This window comes from Kogia breviceps, chromosome 12 (genome assembly GCF_026419965.1).
Source record: "Kogia breviceps isolate mKogBre1 chromosome 12, mKogBre1 haplotype 1, whole genome shotgun sequence".
Classification (NCBI taxonomy): Eukaryota; Metazoa; Chordata; class Mammalia; order Artiodactyla; family Physeteridae; genus Kogia; species Kogia breviceps.
Genome location: NC_081321.1, coordinates 31,660,242 through 31,678,250, shown reverse-complemented (window position 1 = coordinate 31,678,250; position 18,009 = coordinate 31,660,242). Strand labels below are relative to the sequence as shown.

At 34.9% G+C, this 18,009-nt stretch overlaps 1 protein-coding gene across 1 annotated transcript in view; it reads right to left on the bottom strand.

The window, feature by feature from the left end:
- Positions 1-1,095: 1,095 nt before the first annotated feature.
- LRRK2 (leucine rich repeat kinase 2) overlaps positions 1,096-18,009 on the bottom strand; it is a 155,807-nt gene continuing 138,893 nt past the window's right edge. Inside the window, exons 44-51 of the mRNA XM_067009064.1 lie at positions 15,483-15,677; positions 13,793-13,986; positions 12,480-12,552; positions 10,279-10,463; positions 6,882-7,034; positions 5,169-5,377; positions 3,280-3,351; positions 1,096-2,662 (exon numbers count right to left, since the gene is read on the bottom strand). Coding sequence (XP_066865165.1) covers positions 2,541-2,662; positions 3,280-3,351; positions 5,169-5,377; positions 6,882-7,034; positions 10,279-10,463; positions 12,480-12,552; positions 13,793-13,986; positions 15,483-15,677 — 1,203 coding nt within the window. The 3' untranslated portion in view covers positions 1,096-2,540. The remainder of the gene's footprint in view (positions 2,663-3,279; positions 3,352-5,168; positions 5,378-6,881; positions 7,035-10,278; positions 10,464-12,479; positions 12,553-13,792; positions 13,987-15,482; positions 15,678-18,009) is intronic.

The following is an 18,009-nucleotide window of genomic DNA, read 5'->3' as shown; positions in this document are numbered from 1 at the left end:
TAGCTCAAACACAGTGGATATGAAACAGATAAATTTTTTAAAAACCCATATTGTAGGAGGGGAAGGGAGCAAAGAGATGTTGAGTGTAATACATGGAAGTTACATAGAGAAAATAATTCTGTGCTAAGGCAGAAGAATTTTCATTGGATGATCTTCAACCACAATGCTCTCTCTACTCCCACTCCTACCCCACCCCCCAACAACAAAAAATCAGAGCAATCTTACTCCACTCTGTACACAAAACATTACCCAGCTCAGAATAGGGATGTACCATCCAGAAATCAGCAGCCACAGGCAATTCACTGGAGGAGAGAAAATCATAAATCTTATCAATTACACTGATCTTCATATTAAAAAATTAAGTATGTCCATAGTTAGTACCATTGATAGCGTTGCACTTAATATGCTTATTTCAGTAAATGCAGAAAAAAATCCTGTTAACTCTTTGCAAGTACCACTTTCATTTTGACACGAGGAAATCCCCTTGCTGTAATAGGCCGACATGGAATTTAGACCAACGTAGGATAGAAAAGTAAATCAGTAAGCAGCAATAGAACTGACAAGAAGGCAATCTTTTTTGCTACTTCTGTTCTGTTTCATCAATATGTCTTACCGTCCAGATGAAAAATAAATAGTTCACACATAATCAATAATGCCTGCCAGAATTCGATTCAGAGAGGCTCCCTTTTCTTTGTATCTGAACTTCCCCCAAAGTATATTTTCTGTTAAGATAAATGCTTACGTTTTGATAATGATTAGCAGTTTACTCTAGGGTTCTAATCAGAAAAAAAATTAAATGACTTTTTAAAAATAAATCGGTTGTTCTAACGTCTTATTTTTTTAACAATACTCAAGACTGAACCATTCTTCTTAAGAAAAATTTTATGAGAATTTGAAAATAGAATACATTATGCCCATTGGGTTTTATCCCAAGATGCTGACAACTGGTTGTACTATAGAAAACTGGATAATGCTCCAGGAGAATACTTCAGTTAGCAACTCCTATAGTGGAATGTCACATACACAGATGAATAAAAAGTTTCGATGGATTACAGACTTATATGTGAAAAATAAAACATTATCACAAAGAGTTCTAAAATTCACAAACATGCTTTAAAAATGTTTATTGCTTCATTTAAATACAATGTTCATTTACATATTTCTCCATAATTGTCTTTGGCATATGAATACAAAGTAACAATGAGAAATATCACAGGAACAAATAGCTCCATCATTTCTGACTTTATTTTGAACTACATAACAAATTAAAATATAAGTCCTCTGAAAAATGGAGAATCTTTCAGGGTTAAGAATTTATTAATTACCCTTAATATAAAGAAATTTAGTCTTCATATAATAAAATTCTCAGTTTTGAGATTATTAAATGGGCTAGTTACCCTATCATAGGGAATTGTTTGAAATTATAAATATTGGCCAGGGCCAACAGATTTACCACAAATGTATTTTCTTAAAGCAGAAATGACACTTAAATGGTTATGTAGATACTCGGCCCTGATACTCCTACCATGGGAATTTATTTAAACAATTTAAGTATAATTTAGAAGACTAGGTTAACAGGTACCCATTACAGCTAAAGCTCCTTTCTTCTTCAGCAAACTGGTATGTTACATTCTTGTCCCAATGGTCTTGGTGGGAGTTGTAGAATTCTATAATTCCGAAAACAGAGTTTCTACCTGAACGATGTAGAATTTGCAGGGTCACAAATTTAGGAAGAAGAAGAGTAGAAACATTTGGAGTGAAGATTAGGAACAAGTAGCCAGTGGTCTGGCTTAGCACTCAGAATCAAAATTAAAACATAAAAATATCACTTGAAGGACTGAACATTTTTTTTACACCAATTATAAAACTTCAGGGTTCCACATTCAAAGGCAGGGTTGTAATATAGGAAAAGAGAGTGGCTATGTCTTTCTTGGATAGGAGGATTTTGACAATATGTTGGTTTCTTATCAGCACGTTTTACAGCATTTTCTTTTAGATAAAGTGAAGTTGTATGAGATGCATTGCTTGCATCAGGAACAAAAAGAATTCATGTCCCAACAAAGGGCTTTATTAGGGCAAATTCACTGACTATTTACAAGCATATATGATAACTTCATTTAAAAGCAATCTAAGAAGGAATGTATTACATGTAAAACTGTTCTAACATTTTTATTCTATTTTATAGACTATCTAGAAAGTAGTCCAGCAATAGACCTGTCAATCACAGAATGTAAAATAAAGTTTACCTTCATTATGAGTAACAAAACAAAAAATTATCCACTTCGTAAATTTCAGTACGAGTACTGCAATTAAGTACTTTTTCAATTTCCTTTCATTACTTAATCCACAAGATTTATTAGGATATATAAGAAACATTAATTTTATACATTTTTACAAAATAAAACCTATAAATATTCCTTCATATACACATTAGCAAACAGCAAGTAGTGGAAATACCCTTTTTATATGTAAATATTTTTAAAGAATATTTATAAGATAATAATTTTCCCATCCAAAGACAAAGATTTCCAAGATCCCTCTTATTCAACAGATATTCTTCTCATTTTTTCAGCTAATTCTTTTCTCACTCCAATATGTTTTTCTAAATTTTTCACTTCATGTGGAAGATTGATGTCCCAAACAGACAAGCAGGACTGTATCTCTAGAAAATTAAAAAACAAATCATGTTTCAAAGATCTGCCATGAGACATTTTTATTTTACTTTTTGTTAATTTATATTTAGTTGCCTTGGACAAATGTGTGTGTATGTGTATATATGTACATGTAAATAATGTGCTAAATTATTGCCATTTATAAGAAATTACATTTGGAAAATGTTTAAAATACATTCTATAATGTATTTTGTTCTATAACTATTAAACTTTAATTAGTGTGGACCTTTAATAACCTATAACACTTCATTTTCTGAAAGAAATAAAGATTTTGCAAACACTGTTCAAAATCAGACATAATATGGATATAGGTAATACGTAAGGAAAAATATCCACATTTAGTTTAGGTTTGAGCTACTTCTCATTTTATAGTGGTTGATATCTCTATTTCACCTGAAAAATAAATACTTAACACTGCTAAATCACTAAAACTTAATTTTAAAGATTTATATCTAAATTATTTGAACGATAAAGAAGCTACCAATTAAAAATGCCTAAAGTTTCATCGCATATGTAATATCTACTGTAAATGTATAAACACAAAATATGTTATAATCATTCACATCATTGCACTCTGCTTGGAATACAGTATCCTATTAAACATTACCTTTTTGATGTTGCATACCTTCAATACTCTTCCGGTTATACCCCAAAACCAGCATGACATTTTTAAGGCTTCCTTTATCAAAAAATAAAAGTTTTCTGTTAAAACAATATAAGAAATTGGACTTTAAAGAGTACAACTGTTCATATTTAAGAAACGAAAACCTTGGAACTTAACTTACAATTCCACTATTTATGAGATCCCTCAACTATTAAAAAAAACTCTCCAAGATGACCACAAATTTTTTAAAGTTAGAAAATTTGTGATCTAATCCTTATTATCATTCTTATTAATTGTGTGAATCTGAGAAAATAGCTTAACCTTTCTGCAAAATGGGTTCAATATTCATACAGTACCCCTCCAGCCAAAGTTATATGTCGAAGAGATAGTGTGTGCAAAAGTGCTTTGGATACTCTAATGCACTGGTCAAATGTGAAGCATCTGGATAGAGAGTTGCATGGACATATAATATACTGAATACCCTGTCACATAACAATACTTTATTCTCAAGTCATTCAATAATTTATTCAACAAATATTTATCAAAAGCCTCTATGTACTAGGCCCTAGGCTAGGCCATGGGAATTAAAGGGAACAAACACAAGCAGAGCCAACCCACATGGAGTTTACGGTCTAGTGAGGAGATGAGTTACTACTCGGTAACTAAGTTAACTAGGCAAAAGATGAAACAGCACACATAAAACCTTGAGGTAGGGTGAAGCATAGTATTTAAGAGGGACTGAATGTTCTTCTAGACCAGAAAAAGCAGAGAGGAATATGGCCAATGATAAGGGCTAGAGAGCTAGAGTGAAGCCAGATCATGCCATACATTGTACATTATGTTTAAATTATTTAAAAAATCAATAAAACCCATTGAAATCTCACTACAACGTCAGTAATGAACAACCATTTGGATCCCAAAGTATTTGGCTGGCCAAAAAGTTCATACGGAAAAACCCGAATGAACTTCTTGGCCAATTCAATACATACAAATTAAATTAAAGGATACAACACCCTTGGTGAGTAAGACTAGAGAGACAATCCCCTGCACACCTACTACTTTGTTGGTGTGTACGTGTGTCCTGGTAGTCACCAGTCACTAGGAGCACCTCATTCTAACTCCTGTGCAACTCTGACACCCATTCATGGAAAATGGGTGAGGTTGAGGAGAAACATTTGTCTCACCCCTTAATATATTCCTGTAAAACGAATTTACTATTCTCTTTACCCTGTTAAACATTTTATTTCTCATTTGCTAAAGCTACATTAACTCTAGTTTTGCAGAACTTAACCCCATTTTTGTGATCAACTCTATATATACTAAGTCTATTGCCTAAAGCAAATAATTAGTCAAAAGAAGATAGTTGAGTGTGAGTATCATGTGCTATCATGATTTTTTCATACTTAAGTAGAAAAGGAGTAACAAGAAAAAACATAAAAGCTTGAGCAAAACATTATGATTTGTCAATATTTGTAGATTGTGAAGTTCAGCATATATTGCTACAAGAATATAAATTTATTTATAGAATGAAAAACTAGTAGGAAGCTTAAACTATGATCAAAATAAACATTTGTTTTAATTTCTTTGGTCAAAAACTTAAAAATACTCAACATTATATGTTTTTGTCTTAATTATAAAGAACAAAGAGAAAGTAAGACCCAAATTTAGTGTTTAGTTAGAATAATCTGCTTCTCTTATGGGACTAAAAACATCTATTCCCTTCGTGTTTTTAAGGGCCCTATTCAAAATACATCCTGCAAAATTTCACTGTGAACTTCTGAGACACTTCACATGACATTGGAAAGTGAAGAGAAAACTTAAATTTAAAATAAAAACATATTTTTATAGTCTTAGAGAATATGAAAAAAAAGATCTAAAGGAAAGAAACTTGCCTAACTGTGCAGTCATCATGGCCCTAACAGAATCACAAAAGCTGTGAATTATACGGATGATTCGACGAGCTGAAAGATCAAGGAGTAAGATATGGCCCCCCCCAGTCCCTATCCAGAGGGCAGTGTTCTTCTGGAGGCAGAGAGTTTTCACTCTCCCAGAATAAGACATTTGGTGTTTCGCTTCCTTGTTTGCTTTGACCAGCTCCTCCCTAAAAACCGTAAGGAAAGTATGCATTAATACTTTTCTCGGAAATAAAGAGATAAAATAAATGTGTGTCTCTCTTTGTATATACAGACACACACACACACATATATAACATTTTAAATTATGAATACATGACAGCATACATTACATACTGTTAAAATTGTACAGAACTAATTTTGCTAAATATAGAATGTCAAAGAGCCACGTTTCAGGGCTTCCCTGGTGGCGCAGTGGTTGAGAGTCCGCCTGCCGATGCAGGGGACACGGGTTCGTGCCCCGGTCTGGGAGGATCCCACATGCTGCAGAGCGGCTAGGCCCGTGAGCCATGGCCGCTGAGCCTGCGCGTCCGGAGCCTGTGCTCTGCAACAGGAGAGGCCACAACAGTGAGAGGCCTGCGTACCGCCAAAAAAAAAAAAAAAAAAAAAAAAAAAAAAAGAGCCACGTTTCACTACATAAAGCATAAATGATCGAAGATAACACAATTGCCTCTTAACTTCAAGAAATTCTGAAATAAATAAGATAAACAAAATTTTTATAAATAAGCCTATGTAATCCAGCAAAAAAAAAAAAGAACCAATTTGCCCAGTATGAAGGGAAAAAAGTTTCAAAAGGTTTTTATGAAGTCTAAAAGTTACAGAGGAAAATAAAATTATAATCATTTACATGTAAAAGATATGAATACAAACGACTGAATTTTTCACTGAGCTAATGAGTAATTCATGACAAAAATGAGGTATCCAAAAGTAAAGGAATCATAATAATTTTAGAATTTCAGGAAGTAAGGGACCCTTTACCAGGCAGAACTGTCAGCTCTTCTGAACATAAATCTCCTCACCATCCAGAGAAAAACTAAGGTGTTAGGAAAGTAAACTCTGAAATCTCATTTTATGGATATGACATATAATCTAAATGTCCTCCAGCAGATAAAAACATCTATACTGTAAAACCAGAACAAAACTATGAAGTAGCTAGCAAATAAGGCTGGCAATGGTCCTGTGTGCCAGCAGCAGCAAACAAGGGATGTGCTTGATGGGAAGTCTCCGACACACTGCATCAGACTGAGCTCTGCGGTCTCAGTCTGGCATCTTGATCTTCCCTCCTTAGTGCACTGGTCAATCCGGTACATTTTTTCACCCATATTTTATATTGTTTTGTGACTTTTTCTTTGTAATACCTTGAGGAAACCATATCTATTATGTGCCTATTTTTTTTTCAAAAATGAAATTTGTCGGATACCAACAGATGGTGCTGAGAAGCATTAGCAATTTTATTTCTGAGGGGTTTTTTTAAACAGTTTTCTGTTTAGAAGTAGAAAGGAAGAAAAATAAGTCATACTTCCTCTCTCTGTGAAATCTGAAGTGTAAGGACAGCTCTTACAGGCATAAAATAAAGAACCAATGACACTGTACCTACAGTCAACAACATATTGTACACTTAAAAATTTGTTAAGTGGGTAGGTCTCATGTAGTATTCTTTTCACAATAAAATTTTTTAAAAAATTAACTTACTTTAAAAAGTGCACACAGTCTATCAGTTCACAGAGTTTTTCAGTCTTCTTGTCCCACACTTCCACAAATGGGCTATTTTTCTTAGCAACATAAAGAGCCGTGTCTACCACCACTGCTATGATGTTGGAATCACTGAAAGATGCATAAGAAAACCTAGGGGGAAAGAAAAGAATGTCATTTCATTTTGCTAGTATTTCAAAATATAATACAACCTTATTATGTTAGTTATTAATGCAAATAAAGGATTAACACTATTTTGATAAAGAAACAGGCTAGAGTATTTGGCAATTATTTCATATTATCCCCTAACCATTCTGAATAGAATACTTTGTGAACAAAAGTCCAGGACCAGAGAGCTCCACAAATGAATTCTACCAAACATTTAGAGAAGAGGTTTAACACCTATCCTTCTCAAAATATTTAAGAATATTAGAGGAAGGAATGCTCTTGAATTCATTCTATGAGGCCACCATCACCTCAATACTAAAAACCAGACAAGGAAAACACATAAAAACGAAAATTACAGGCCAGTATCACTGATAAACATAGATGCAAAAATCCTCAACAAAATATTAGCAAACCAAATCCAACAATACATTAAAATGATCATATACCATTATCAAGTAGGATTTAACCCGGCAATGCAAGGATTTTTCAATATCCACAAATCAATCAGTATGATAAACTACATCAACAAACTGAAGAATAAAAATCATATGATCATCTCAATAGAGGCAGAAAAGGCTTTTGACAAAATTCAAATCCATTTATGATAAAAAACTCTACAGAAATTGGTCATAAAGGGAACATATCTCAATATAACTCAATATAATACAGGCCATATATGACAAGCACATAGCTAACATCATTCTCAACGGTGAAAACCTGAAAGTGTTCCCTCTAAGATCAGGAACAAGACAAGGATATCCATTCTCGCTACTTTTATTCAACATAATACTGGAAGTCCTAGACACAGCTATCAGACAAGGAAAAGAAATAAAAGGAATCCAAACTGGAAATGAAGAAGTAAAACTGTCACTGTTTGCAGATGACATGATACTATACGTAGAAAATCCTAAAGTTGCTACCAGGAAACTACTAGAGCTCATCAATGAATTCACTAAAGTTGCAGGATACAGAAATCTGTTGCATTTCTATACACTAACAACAAACAATCAGAAAGAGAAATTAAGGAAACAATCCCATTAACAGCTGCATCAAAAAGAATAAAATAACAAGGAATAAACCTACTACAGCAGATAGAAGAGCAGTACTCAGAAAACTGTTAAGACTCTGATGAAAGAAACTGAAGATGACACAAACCGATGGAAAGCTACACCATGTTCATGGATTGGAAGAATTAATATTATTAAAATGACCATACTACCCAAGGCAATCTACATATTCAATGCAATCCTTATTAAAATACCAATGGCATTTTTCACAGAACAAGAACAAATAATTTTAAAATTTGTATGGAAATACAAAAGATCTGAATAGCCAAAACAATCTTGAGAAAGAACATAACTTAAGGAATCACACTCCCTGACTTCGGACTATATTACAAAGCTACAGCAATCAAAACAATATGGTACTGGCACAAAAACAAACACATAGGTCAATGGAATATAAGACCAGAAATAAACCCACCCACTTATGTTCAATTAATCTACAACAAAGAAGGCAAGAATGCACAATGGAGAAAAGATAGTGTCTTCAATAAGTGGTGCTGGAAAGGAAAAGAATGAAATATAGAAGATTGTCTAACAGCATATACAAAAATAAACTCAAAGTGGATTAAAGACTTAAATGTAAGATTAGGTACCATAAAACTCCTAGAAGAAAACATAGGCTGAGCACTCTTTGGTTTAAATTGTAACAAAATTTTTTTTTTGGATCTGTCTCCTAAAGCAAAGAAAATAATAGCAAAAATAAACAATGGGACCAAGTAAACTTAAAAGCTTTTGCACAGCAAAGGAAACCATCAACAAAATGAAAAGACAACCTACTGAATGGGAGAAAATATTTTCAAATGATACGATTGATAAGGGGTTAATATCCATAATATATAGACAGCTCCTATAACTCAACATCAGAAAAAATGAAAAAACCCATTAAAAAATGGGCAGAAGACCTGAACAGACATTTTTCCAAAGAAGACATACAGATGGTCTACAGGCACATGGAAAGATGTTCAACATCATTAATCATCAGAGAAATACAAATTAAAACCACAGTGAGATATCACCTCACACCTGTCAGAATGGCTGTCATCAAAAAGACCACAAATAATAAATATTGGCAAGAATGTGGAGAAAAGGGAAACTTCATACACTGTTGGTGAGAATCTAAATTGGTGCAGCCACTGTGGGAAACAGTATGGAGGTTTCTCAAAAAACTAAAAATAGAACTACCATATGCCCCAGCAATTCCACTCCTGGGTATTTATCCAAAAAAAATGAAAACACTAATTTGAAAAGATACACATACCCTAATATTCATATAGCATTATTTACAATAGCCAAGATATGGAAGCAACCTAAGTGTCCATCAACAGATGAATGGATAAAGAAGAAGATACATATACAATAGAATAATACCCAGCTATAAAAAAGAATGAAATTTTGCCATTTGCAACAACATGGATGGACTTAGAGGTTATTATGATAAGTGAAATAAGTAAAAGAAAAACAAATACTGTTTGGTATCACTTCTATGTAGAATCTAAAAAATAAAATGAACTAGGGAATATAACAAAATAGAAACAGATTCACAGATACAGAGAACAAACTAGTGTTTACCAGTGGGGATAGGGAAGGGGGGAGGGCCAAGATAATGTTAGGGGATTAAGAGGTACAAACTACTATGTATAAAATAAATAAGCTATAACGATATATAGTACAACACAGGGAATATAGCCAATAGTTTATAACTATAAATGGAATATAACCTTTAAAAATTGTGAATCATTATGTTGTACCCCTGAAACTTATATAATATTGTAAATCAACTATACCTCAATAAAAAACGAAAGAACAGAAAATTATACAAAATACATGTGTAAAATCCGTATCTTTAGTAAAATAACGAGTTGATGCCTCTCAAATTCCATGTTTAATTTGATACAGAGATAATGAAAATAATAAAAATTTAGATTGATAGATACTACTAAAATTACTATGAGTTTTCATATTTTATCCCAAATGTGATTAGACTGGGTGATTTTTTAATGTTCCTCTGCTTTCTAAATTCTATAATGAATATTTAAATTTACAATAGAAAAATAAAGTATGCATTTTGAAAGATCTTTGGGATTATCGATAGCATTATTGACTTGATTATAAAGAATAAACATGAAAAAACTGGTAAATGAGTTGCATAGATAGGAATAACTTACAGCTGATTTGTCCTGGTCTCAATCAGTTTCTGAATGGTGAAATCATCAGAAAATGAGAAAACTTTTGTACCACATCCTCCCCACGTAATGTTTTTTTCGGTTGAATTCATGGATTCACTCAAACACATCAGTGGAGTGCTGACATTTCCTATATTGAGTGTCTTCAAAGGACCAGCTCCTTTACACTTTGCCAAAAAGAGAAAACACATTCAGTAAATTGAGTAGCCACATAATGAAACAGTGTAAAATTTCAGCTTTCTAAAAACTACTTTCCCATCTTAAATGGTTAGAGGTATTAAAATAAAAATTCAGGATACATTTTTCAAAGGACTTACAAAAACAGGATTTAATTCAAATGGTATTCAATGTGTTATCCTTATAACCAATCTCTTCACTTCTCCATGCAAAAATTGTACAGGAAGTAACCTAGGGATTATACTATAATTACTTCTTTGTCTCTCATTAGATAATAAGCTTTTTTGATAACAAAGAGTATGAATGGGTAGGATGTTAAATGACTAGATAGAGCCACAGATGAATGATGGATGGAGAAATTAATTCTGTAATGATAAATGTGAATCTTAATAACAGAAAGTCAAATGATTTCTTCAAGGTTAAAGAACAGGTTAACCTCCTAGAGAAATGGAAATAAAAACAAAAGTAAACAAATGGGACCTAATGAAACTTAAAGGCTTTTTCACAGCAAAGGAAACCATAAACAAGAACGAAAAGACAACCCTCAGAATGGGAGAAAATATTTGCAAATAAAGCAACTGACAAAGGATTAATCTTCAAAATATACAAGCAGCTCATGCAGCTCAATACCAAAAAAAAAAAAAAAAAAACCAACCCAATCCAAAATGGGCAGAAGACCTAAATAGACATTTCTCCAAAGAAGATATACAGATAGCCAACAAACACATGAAAGGACGCTCAACATCACTAATGATTAGAGAAATGCAAATCAAAATTACAGTAAGGTATCACCTCACACTGGTCAGATGGCCATCATCAAAAACTCTACAAACAGTAAATGCTGGAGAGGGTGTGGAGAAAAGGGAACCCTTCTGCACTGTTGGTGGGAATGTAAATTGATACAGTCACTATGGAGAACAGTATGGAGGTTCCTTTAAAAACTACAAATAGAACTACCATACGACCCAGCAATCCCACTACTGGGCATATACCCTGAGAAAAACATAATTCAAAAAGAGTCATGTACCCCAATGTTCATTGCAGCACTATTTACAATAGCCAGGACATGGAAGCAACCTAGGTATCCATCAACAGATGAATGGATAAAGAAGATGTGGCACATATATACAATGGACTATTACTCAGCCATAAAAGAAACGAAACTGAGTTATTTGTAGTGAGGTGGATGGACCTGGAGTCTGTCATACAGAGTGAAGTAAGTCAGAAAGAGAAAAATAAATACTGTAGGCTAACACATATATATGGAGTCTAAAAAAAAAAATGGTTCTGAAGAACCTAGGGGCAGGACAGGAATAAAGACACAGACATAGAGAATGGACTTGAGGACACAGGGAGGGAGAAGGGTAAGCTGAGAGGAAGTGAGAGAGTGGCACTGACATATATACACTACCAAATGTAAAACAGATAGCTAGTGGGAAGCGGCTGCATAGCACAGGGAGATCAGGCTCGGTGCTTTGTGTCCACCTAGAGGGGTGGGATAGGGAGGGTGGGAGGGAGTCGCAAGAGGGAGGAGATATGGGGATGTATGTATACATATAGCTCATTCACTTTGTTATACAGCAGAAACTAACACACCACTGTAAAGCAATTATACTCCAATAAATATGTTAAAAAAAAAAAAAAAGAAAAAGAACAGGTTGCTAGCAAGCCAGACTTAAAACTTGTTTCCCTTGTTTTTTCCACAATGTATAAGAAATTATCTACTTCACTTATATAAAAATGGAATTATTTCCATCCCTAACCTTATAAATCAGATCTCATTTATCAATTCATCCTTGGTTCATTCATATAAAATATACAGTTAATCAGTAAGTACTTATAGAGAATCTACTGTGTTCAAGACTTCCTGAAGCCATAGAAAGATAAAAAGCAGAATATATGATCCAGAATCTCAGGGAGTTTATAATCAGTTAGAAGGAGGGTGGTGATGAGTAAACATAAAACAAAGAACTTAAATTTTGATGCAGAATGCGTTCAACATTTACCTTAACAGTTTTATCTTCAAAAATTGCTAAGCTGCCATCAGCAGTTCCCACTAAAAGGAAATTTTTTTGCTTGCTAAAAGAAAAAAATGTCAAAATTGTTACAAAAATAATGCTTATATTGACCAAGATGGTCTTAACATACCACCTACCTTAACTAAACTTTAGATAGGTTTCTTCCTGATTATTGGCCTCTGCCTCCTTTTCCTTATAGCATTTACTTGAGAAAACTTAAATTGCAACTTCTTTTTCTGCCCATTTAAGATGTAGAGCTTTGTCAAGTTTCACAACTCAAGGATGTCTTTCTCAAGGATCTGGGCGCCCTCTCTGAAATGTCATCAGGAAGGATGGCACCCCTTCTCCCAGTCTTTGTGGGAACGTAGGAGCCTAACTTCAATAAGCAACAATCAGCAAACACAGATGGCCTAATCACACTGACCCTCCCCCTCCCCCAGTGTCCTCCAGTACTTTTCCACTAGCTCATTACAGGGTTTAAAAACTCTCCCACCTTTTATTTCAGCAGAGCTGAGTCCAATCCCTCTCCCCTATTGCAATACTCTTAAATATAAAGTCTTCCTTGCCTATTGGACTTCATCTGATGAAATTTTTATTTGACAGTATCCAAATAATTTCAACTCCAAAATTGCCAGTGGAGTTTATATTTTAGCCACCAAAAACTTGGACTTCACATTTTTCTAATACTTTTTATTTTCCAGTACTGACTTAAACCAGAGAAGTATATGGTGCATAATCTAAATGGCTCCTGGAAATCATACTGCCCCAAATATTACAGCAACTAACCTGTTACACCTGAAATTCTGCCATTTCGATAAATTCCTGAGATAAAGTCCTTTTGACTGATAATGGTTAAGCCATGTCACCTATTGACAACTTCTGAATTCATCTACTGAAGTTTTTTTCCAATTTGGTAGTTAGTTAAGTGATAGGCTTTAGACTGGCATATAACAGTTTATTGATATACATGTATTCAAAGTAAGAATGAATGAGAACTCATGTTTGAAGAGGCCCTACAAAAAGGAACTGATGTACTGAGTGGTGAAGAGATAGAGCCATAGTTGAGATAAAACCAGGAGCAAGGCTGGAAGCCGGACCTATTTTTTAACTGTCTCAGCTTGACCTGTATACAGAAAAATACAAACATCTTCGTAGCCCCCTATAGTTCCCTTTAATATATGCAACCAATGGAAAAATGTTAAAAATGAGCAATCTTTGTTGATACTGTAACAATTTTGCACACAATTAAGTCATCTAAAAGATACGTAATTTTTCCCCAGTGGTCAAAATCACTAACTTACCTTTGCTTGGAAAAGGAATTGCAATACAAGCAAGTAACAGAATCAGTCATCTTTTCAAGGGTATGCTTCTTTCTCTCATCTTCAGTATTGATGACGAGGAGCATGCCAGACTGTGTTCCAGACACAATCCAGCTTTCCTTTTCAACAGGAAGATGCACCAAGGCTAGGCACAATATTCTACTATCAGTGACTTCCTGTTAAGAAAACACACTCTAAAGGACTTGGTTCTAGCTTAAGTGACTAGAACTTACATAGAATGAAAATATTATGTAATCCACATGCTTAACTCTTTTTACTTTCTTGGTTTTAATTTTTAAAACAATGCCAATTTTATTTAACTTTCAACAATAAATGAGTTAACTGGCAAAAAAAAAAAAAAAAAAAAAAACCACAAAAACGCCTGCCTAGGGCATCCCTGGTGGCGCAGTGCTTGGGAGTCCACCTGCCGATGCAGGGGATGTGGGTTCGTGCCCCGGTCTGGGAGGATCCCACATGCCGCGGAGCGGCTGGGCCCGTGAGCCATGGCCGCTGAGCCTGCATGTCCGGAGCCTGTGCTCCGCAGCGGGAGAGGCCACAGCAGTGAGAGGCCCGCGTACTGCAAAAACAAACAAAAAAATGCCTGCCTAGAATGCACCTGAAACTAAAATTTAAAAATTGAAAATTATTTCTCAGTATCATTTCTCACTCCATCAAAATAATATAAGAGGATTGTTCAACCTTAAGAATAATGTTTAGGTACAACATTTCTTTCAAGGCAACAGTCAAAATATAAGGTTTTTTAAGTCTAGAAAGTTACCTTATATTTCCCAATATAATTTATTGATCCATCTTGCAGAAGCCATGCCCAGATCTCCTCTATCACGCACCCCCGGCTGCTCTGAGTGTTGGCTACTAAGAGCTCAGAGCTGCACCCTTCACTACCTTCAGCCCATGGGAGCTGACTTGTTCAGAAATGGTTGGGAGGTTATGCCACCCCTATCCTTGGGCAAATTGCAGCTGATGACTGACTGATACGTGGGAATGAAATACTGGACCCCTCGCCTGGTAAAGGATAAATCTGTGCCATTATTCACATTCCAGAGTTTCTTGTGGGTAAAGGCTGAGGCTAGACTTCCTCAGACACTACATTTTTGCTAAGCTTCTTCCCCTGATCTATGTGGTTTCTCATACCTCCTTAAAAGTTTCTCTCTCCTTGAATTACTCATATAAGATTCTCTGTTTCAGGCTGTGTTTCTAGCATTCCTGACCTAAGACACACATATATTGTGATTTTAAAACAAAATACACACTACTTCATTTCATGTGAATACACTTGTTCTAACAGGAAGCTAATTTAATAACACTCCTGTATTACCTCTTATTTTATTTCCTCGTAAATAACTTTTTTTTTTTTTTTTTTTTAAAAAGAACGAGTCACCGCAGTCCACTTGAAAGTCATGGACACCCTCGGGAATCTCACGGGCCTGGTTCTTGGCTGGGCCCCTGACAAAAGCTTCTGCCCAGTGGTTGAACCCAGATAGCTGTGTCCAAAACCAAATGTCGGTTCTTCAAGTCCTCCCCTGGCCCCAGCTGGACCCTTCGCACCTGCACACTGAGTACCCCTAAGTAATTTTCAATTGGTACATGCTTTAAATAATTTGCAAAGTGAGTTTTCTGGAGTTTCACTAATTTAAACGGTATTTGGACTTACCGCAGAAGTGTATCTTTCTGTATTTAAATCAAGAAAGGAGAGCTGTCCTTTGTCAGTGTGCCCACAGCCTAGCCAAATGCTTGCATTCTTGCTGTTATGATTCATAGCAACCATGCATTCAACAGTAAAGTTTTTAGGTATTGATATACACCTCATCAGACAGATTAACTCAGCTGAATTCAAAATGTCAAAGACCTGAGAAAGTTTAAAAAATAACAAAATAACACACATCAGGTTAACAAATGCCCTATTGAAAGATCATATCATTATGCACAATGTAGTATTAAATGTTACAGCACTAAACCTAAATGTGTTATTTAAACTGTGACCCATCTGGAGCAACAAGATTAACAATCAAACTATAGATATTAAGATAATACTTATTTTTAAACAGTGCATGATATATGCACTTTTGTACGTATGGTATATGTTTTGTAACTTGAAAAGAAAATCTCAAAAGTGCCAAATGAACAGAAATTTAGCAGAGTCAGGAGCTATTCTTCATTCAGTTTCATACTGCAGAGACGCATCGTGTTGAAGATAAACATTAGGGCCCACAACAGAATACACCTTCTACCAGTTGAAGAGAAAAGACATTTGATTTTGGTAACAAAACTCACAAATCACCTCTAGATTCTGTTTCTATATTTTTCCTTCAAGCACTAACGAACTAAAGAGATGGCAGAGAGCCACTGTAAGGAAACAGAACCAGGGGTCAGGAAAATGGAATTAGAGCCCCGTGTCACAGCCACTTACCTGCCACTCACGAGGCCCCAAGAGAGCTCCATTTCTCCCAGTGACTCATCTGACAAAGGTGATGAGTTTACCCACCTTGCCTAGTACACACTGTATTTTAAAGACTAAACGGGTATGTGAAAGTTTCTGAAAACTGTCATGTGCTAAAAAAATCCCTCAAGATTGTTATGTAATCTGTAAAATACAGGTGAAGTATAAGTGAAAATTAAAAGAAGAAAAAGTAAAACAGTAATTAAGCTCTGGAAAATGTTGCTTTGATAATTTTTTTTAAAGTCTGTGTAATTAACACTGGTAGCAACCAAAATTAAAAAGCCAGTAAGGCAAGTAGTAAAGATGATTATATGATGTTTGATAAAGGCAGTGTATACATGTCCTCAATTATTTCTGAGTAGGAAATTTAAAATTGAACAAAAATTTTTCAATGAATTATACAAAATTGAGAGTCCACAACATAAAAACAGCTCTTATTTTGATCTATTAAAATCTGTTTCATTTAAAACATAGTAAGAGTTCTGTTTCCAATAATATGGTAGAAGAGGTTATTTGGACAAAACTTCCAGCTGAATACAACTTAAAATGCTGAAGAAATTATTTTTTAATCACTTAAAAACATTAAAGATCTGACAACACCGTATAGAATTATCAGGCCAAAATATTAATGAAAGACAGAATCCAGAGAGGTCAGATGAACCCTGAAGCCCAATTTTCCCTTTAGGCGATTTGTCTATTGAAGCAAAATTGATGTGTGGTTTTTAGTGCCTTGTGAGGCCAGTGGGAAAGAGTTAAATCTATGGCCTGCCCAAAGTGGAGAATGTAGTTAATGGTCTTGTTCCCATAAAACTGGGATCCCAAAAGGACTGCATATTTAGAATAAATGGGAGCCAGAAATAAAGCCACTCCACACCTCCCACTCTCAGTGGTTTATAAGGAGAGTTGCCTTGGGACTTTACAGACACAGGGGGAGAGCAAAAGAACGCTGAGAAACTGTTTATTAATTAATAAGCTTGCTCTCAAGATTTGTAGACCAGATTCTCATCACCTGGGTGATTTAAAAACATCTCAAGCCAGGAATTGAGTGTAAAGCAATTTATAGCAAGCTAATCCAGAAAAAGATGTGCAATACCTATATGCAAAATTATGAAACTTTATTGAAAGACACTTAAGAAGACCTAAATACAGAGATAACCCATATTCAAGAATAGAGGGACAGGGCTTCTCTGGTGGCGTAGTGGTTGGGAGTCCACCTGCCGATGTAGGGGACACGGGTTCGTGCCCCAGTCCGGGAAGATCCCACATACCGCGGAGCAGCTGGGCCCGTGAGCCACGGCCGCTGAGCCTGCGTGTCCGGAGCCTGGGCTCCGCAACGGGAAAGGCCACAACAGTGAGAGGCCCGCGTACAGCAAAAAAACAAAAAAAAGAATAGAGAGACAATATATCATAAGGATATTGTCTACAGATTCAATGCAAGTCTAATCCAAAGCACAATAGGATTTTTCATAAAAGTTGACAAAGTGATTTAAAAATTTATATCGAAAACCTAGACTGAAGAACAGCTAAAGCATTCCTAAAGGATAAAAATAAGGGGGGAAAGAGACTATTATAAAGCTTCAGGAATTAAGACAGGATTGTACTGGAGGAAGAACAGGTAAATTGACCAATGGAAGGGAATGTGTGTGTGTTTATCTTTGAGTGTATATTACAGAGTGGAAATGGAAAAGAAAAAGATCAGTAGAAGACAAAGGAAGAAACAATTTCATAGATGAAGTTGGAA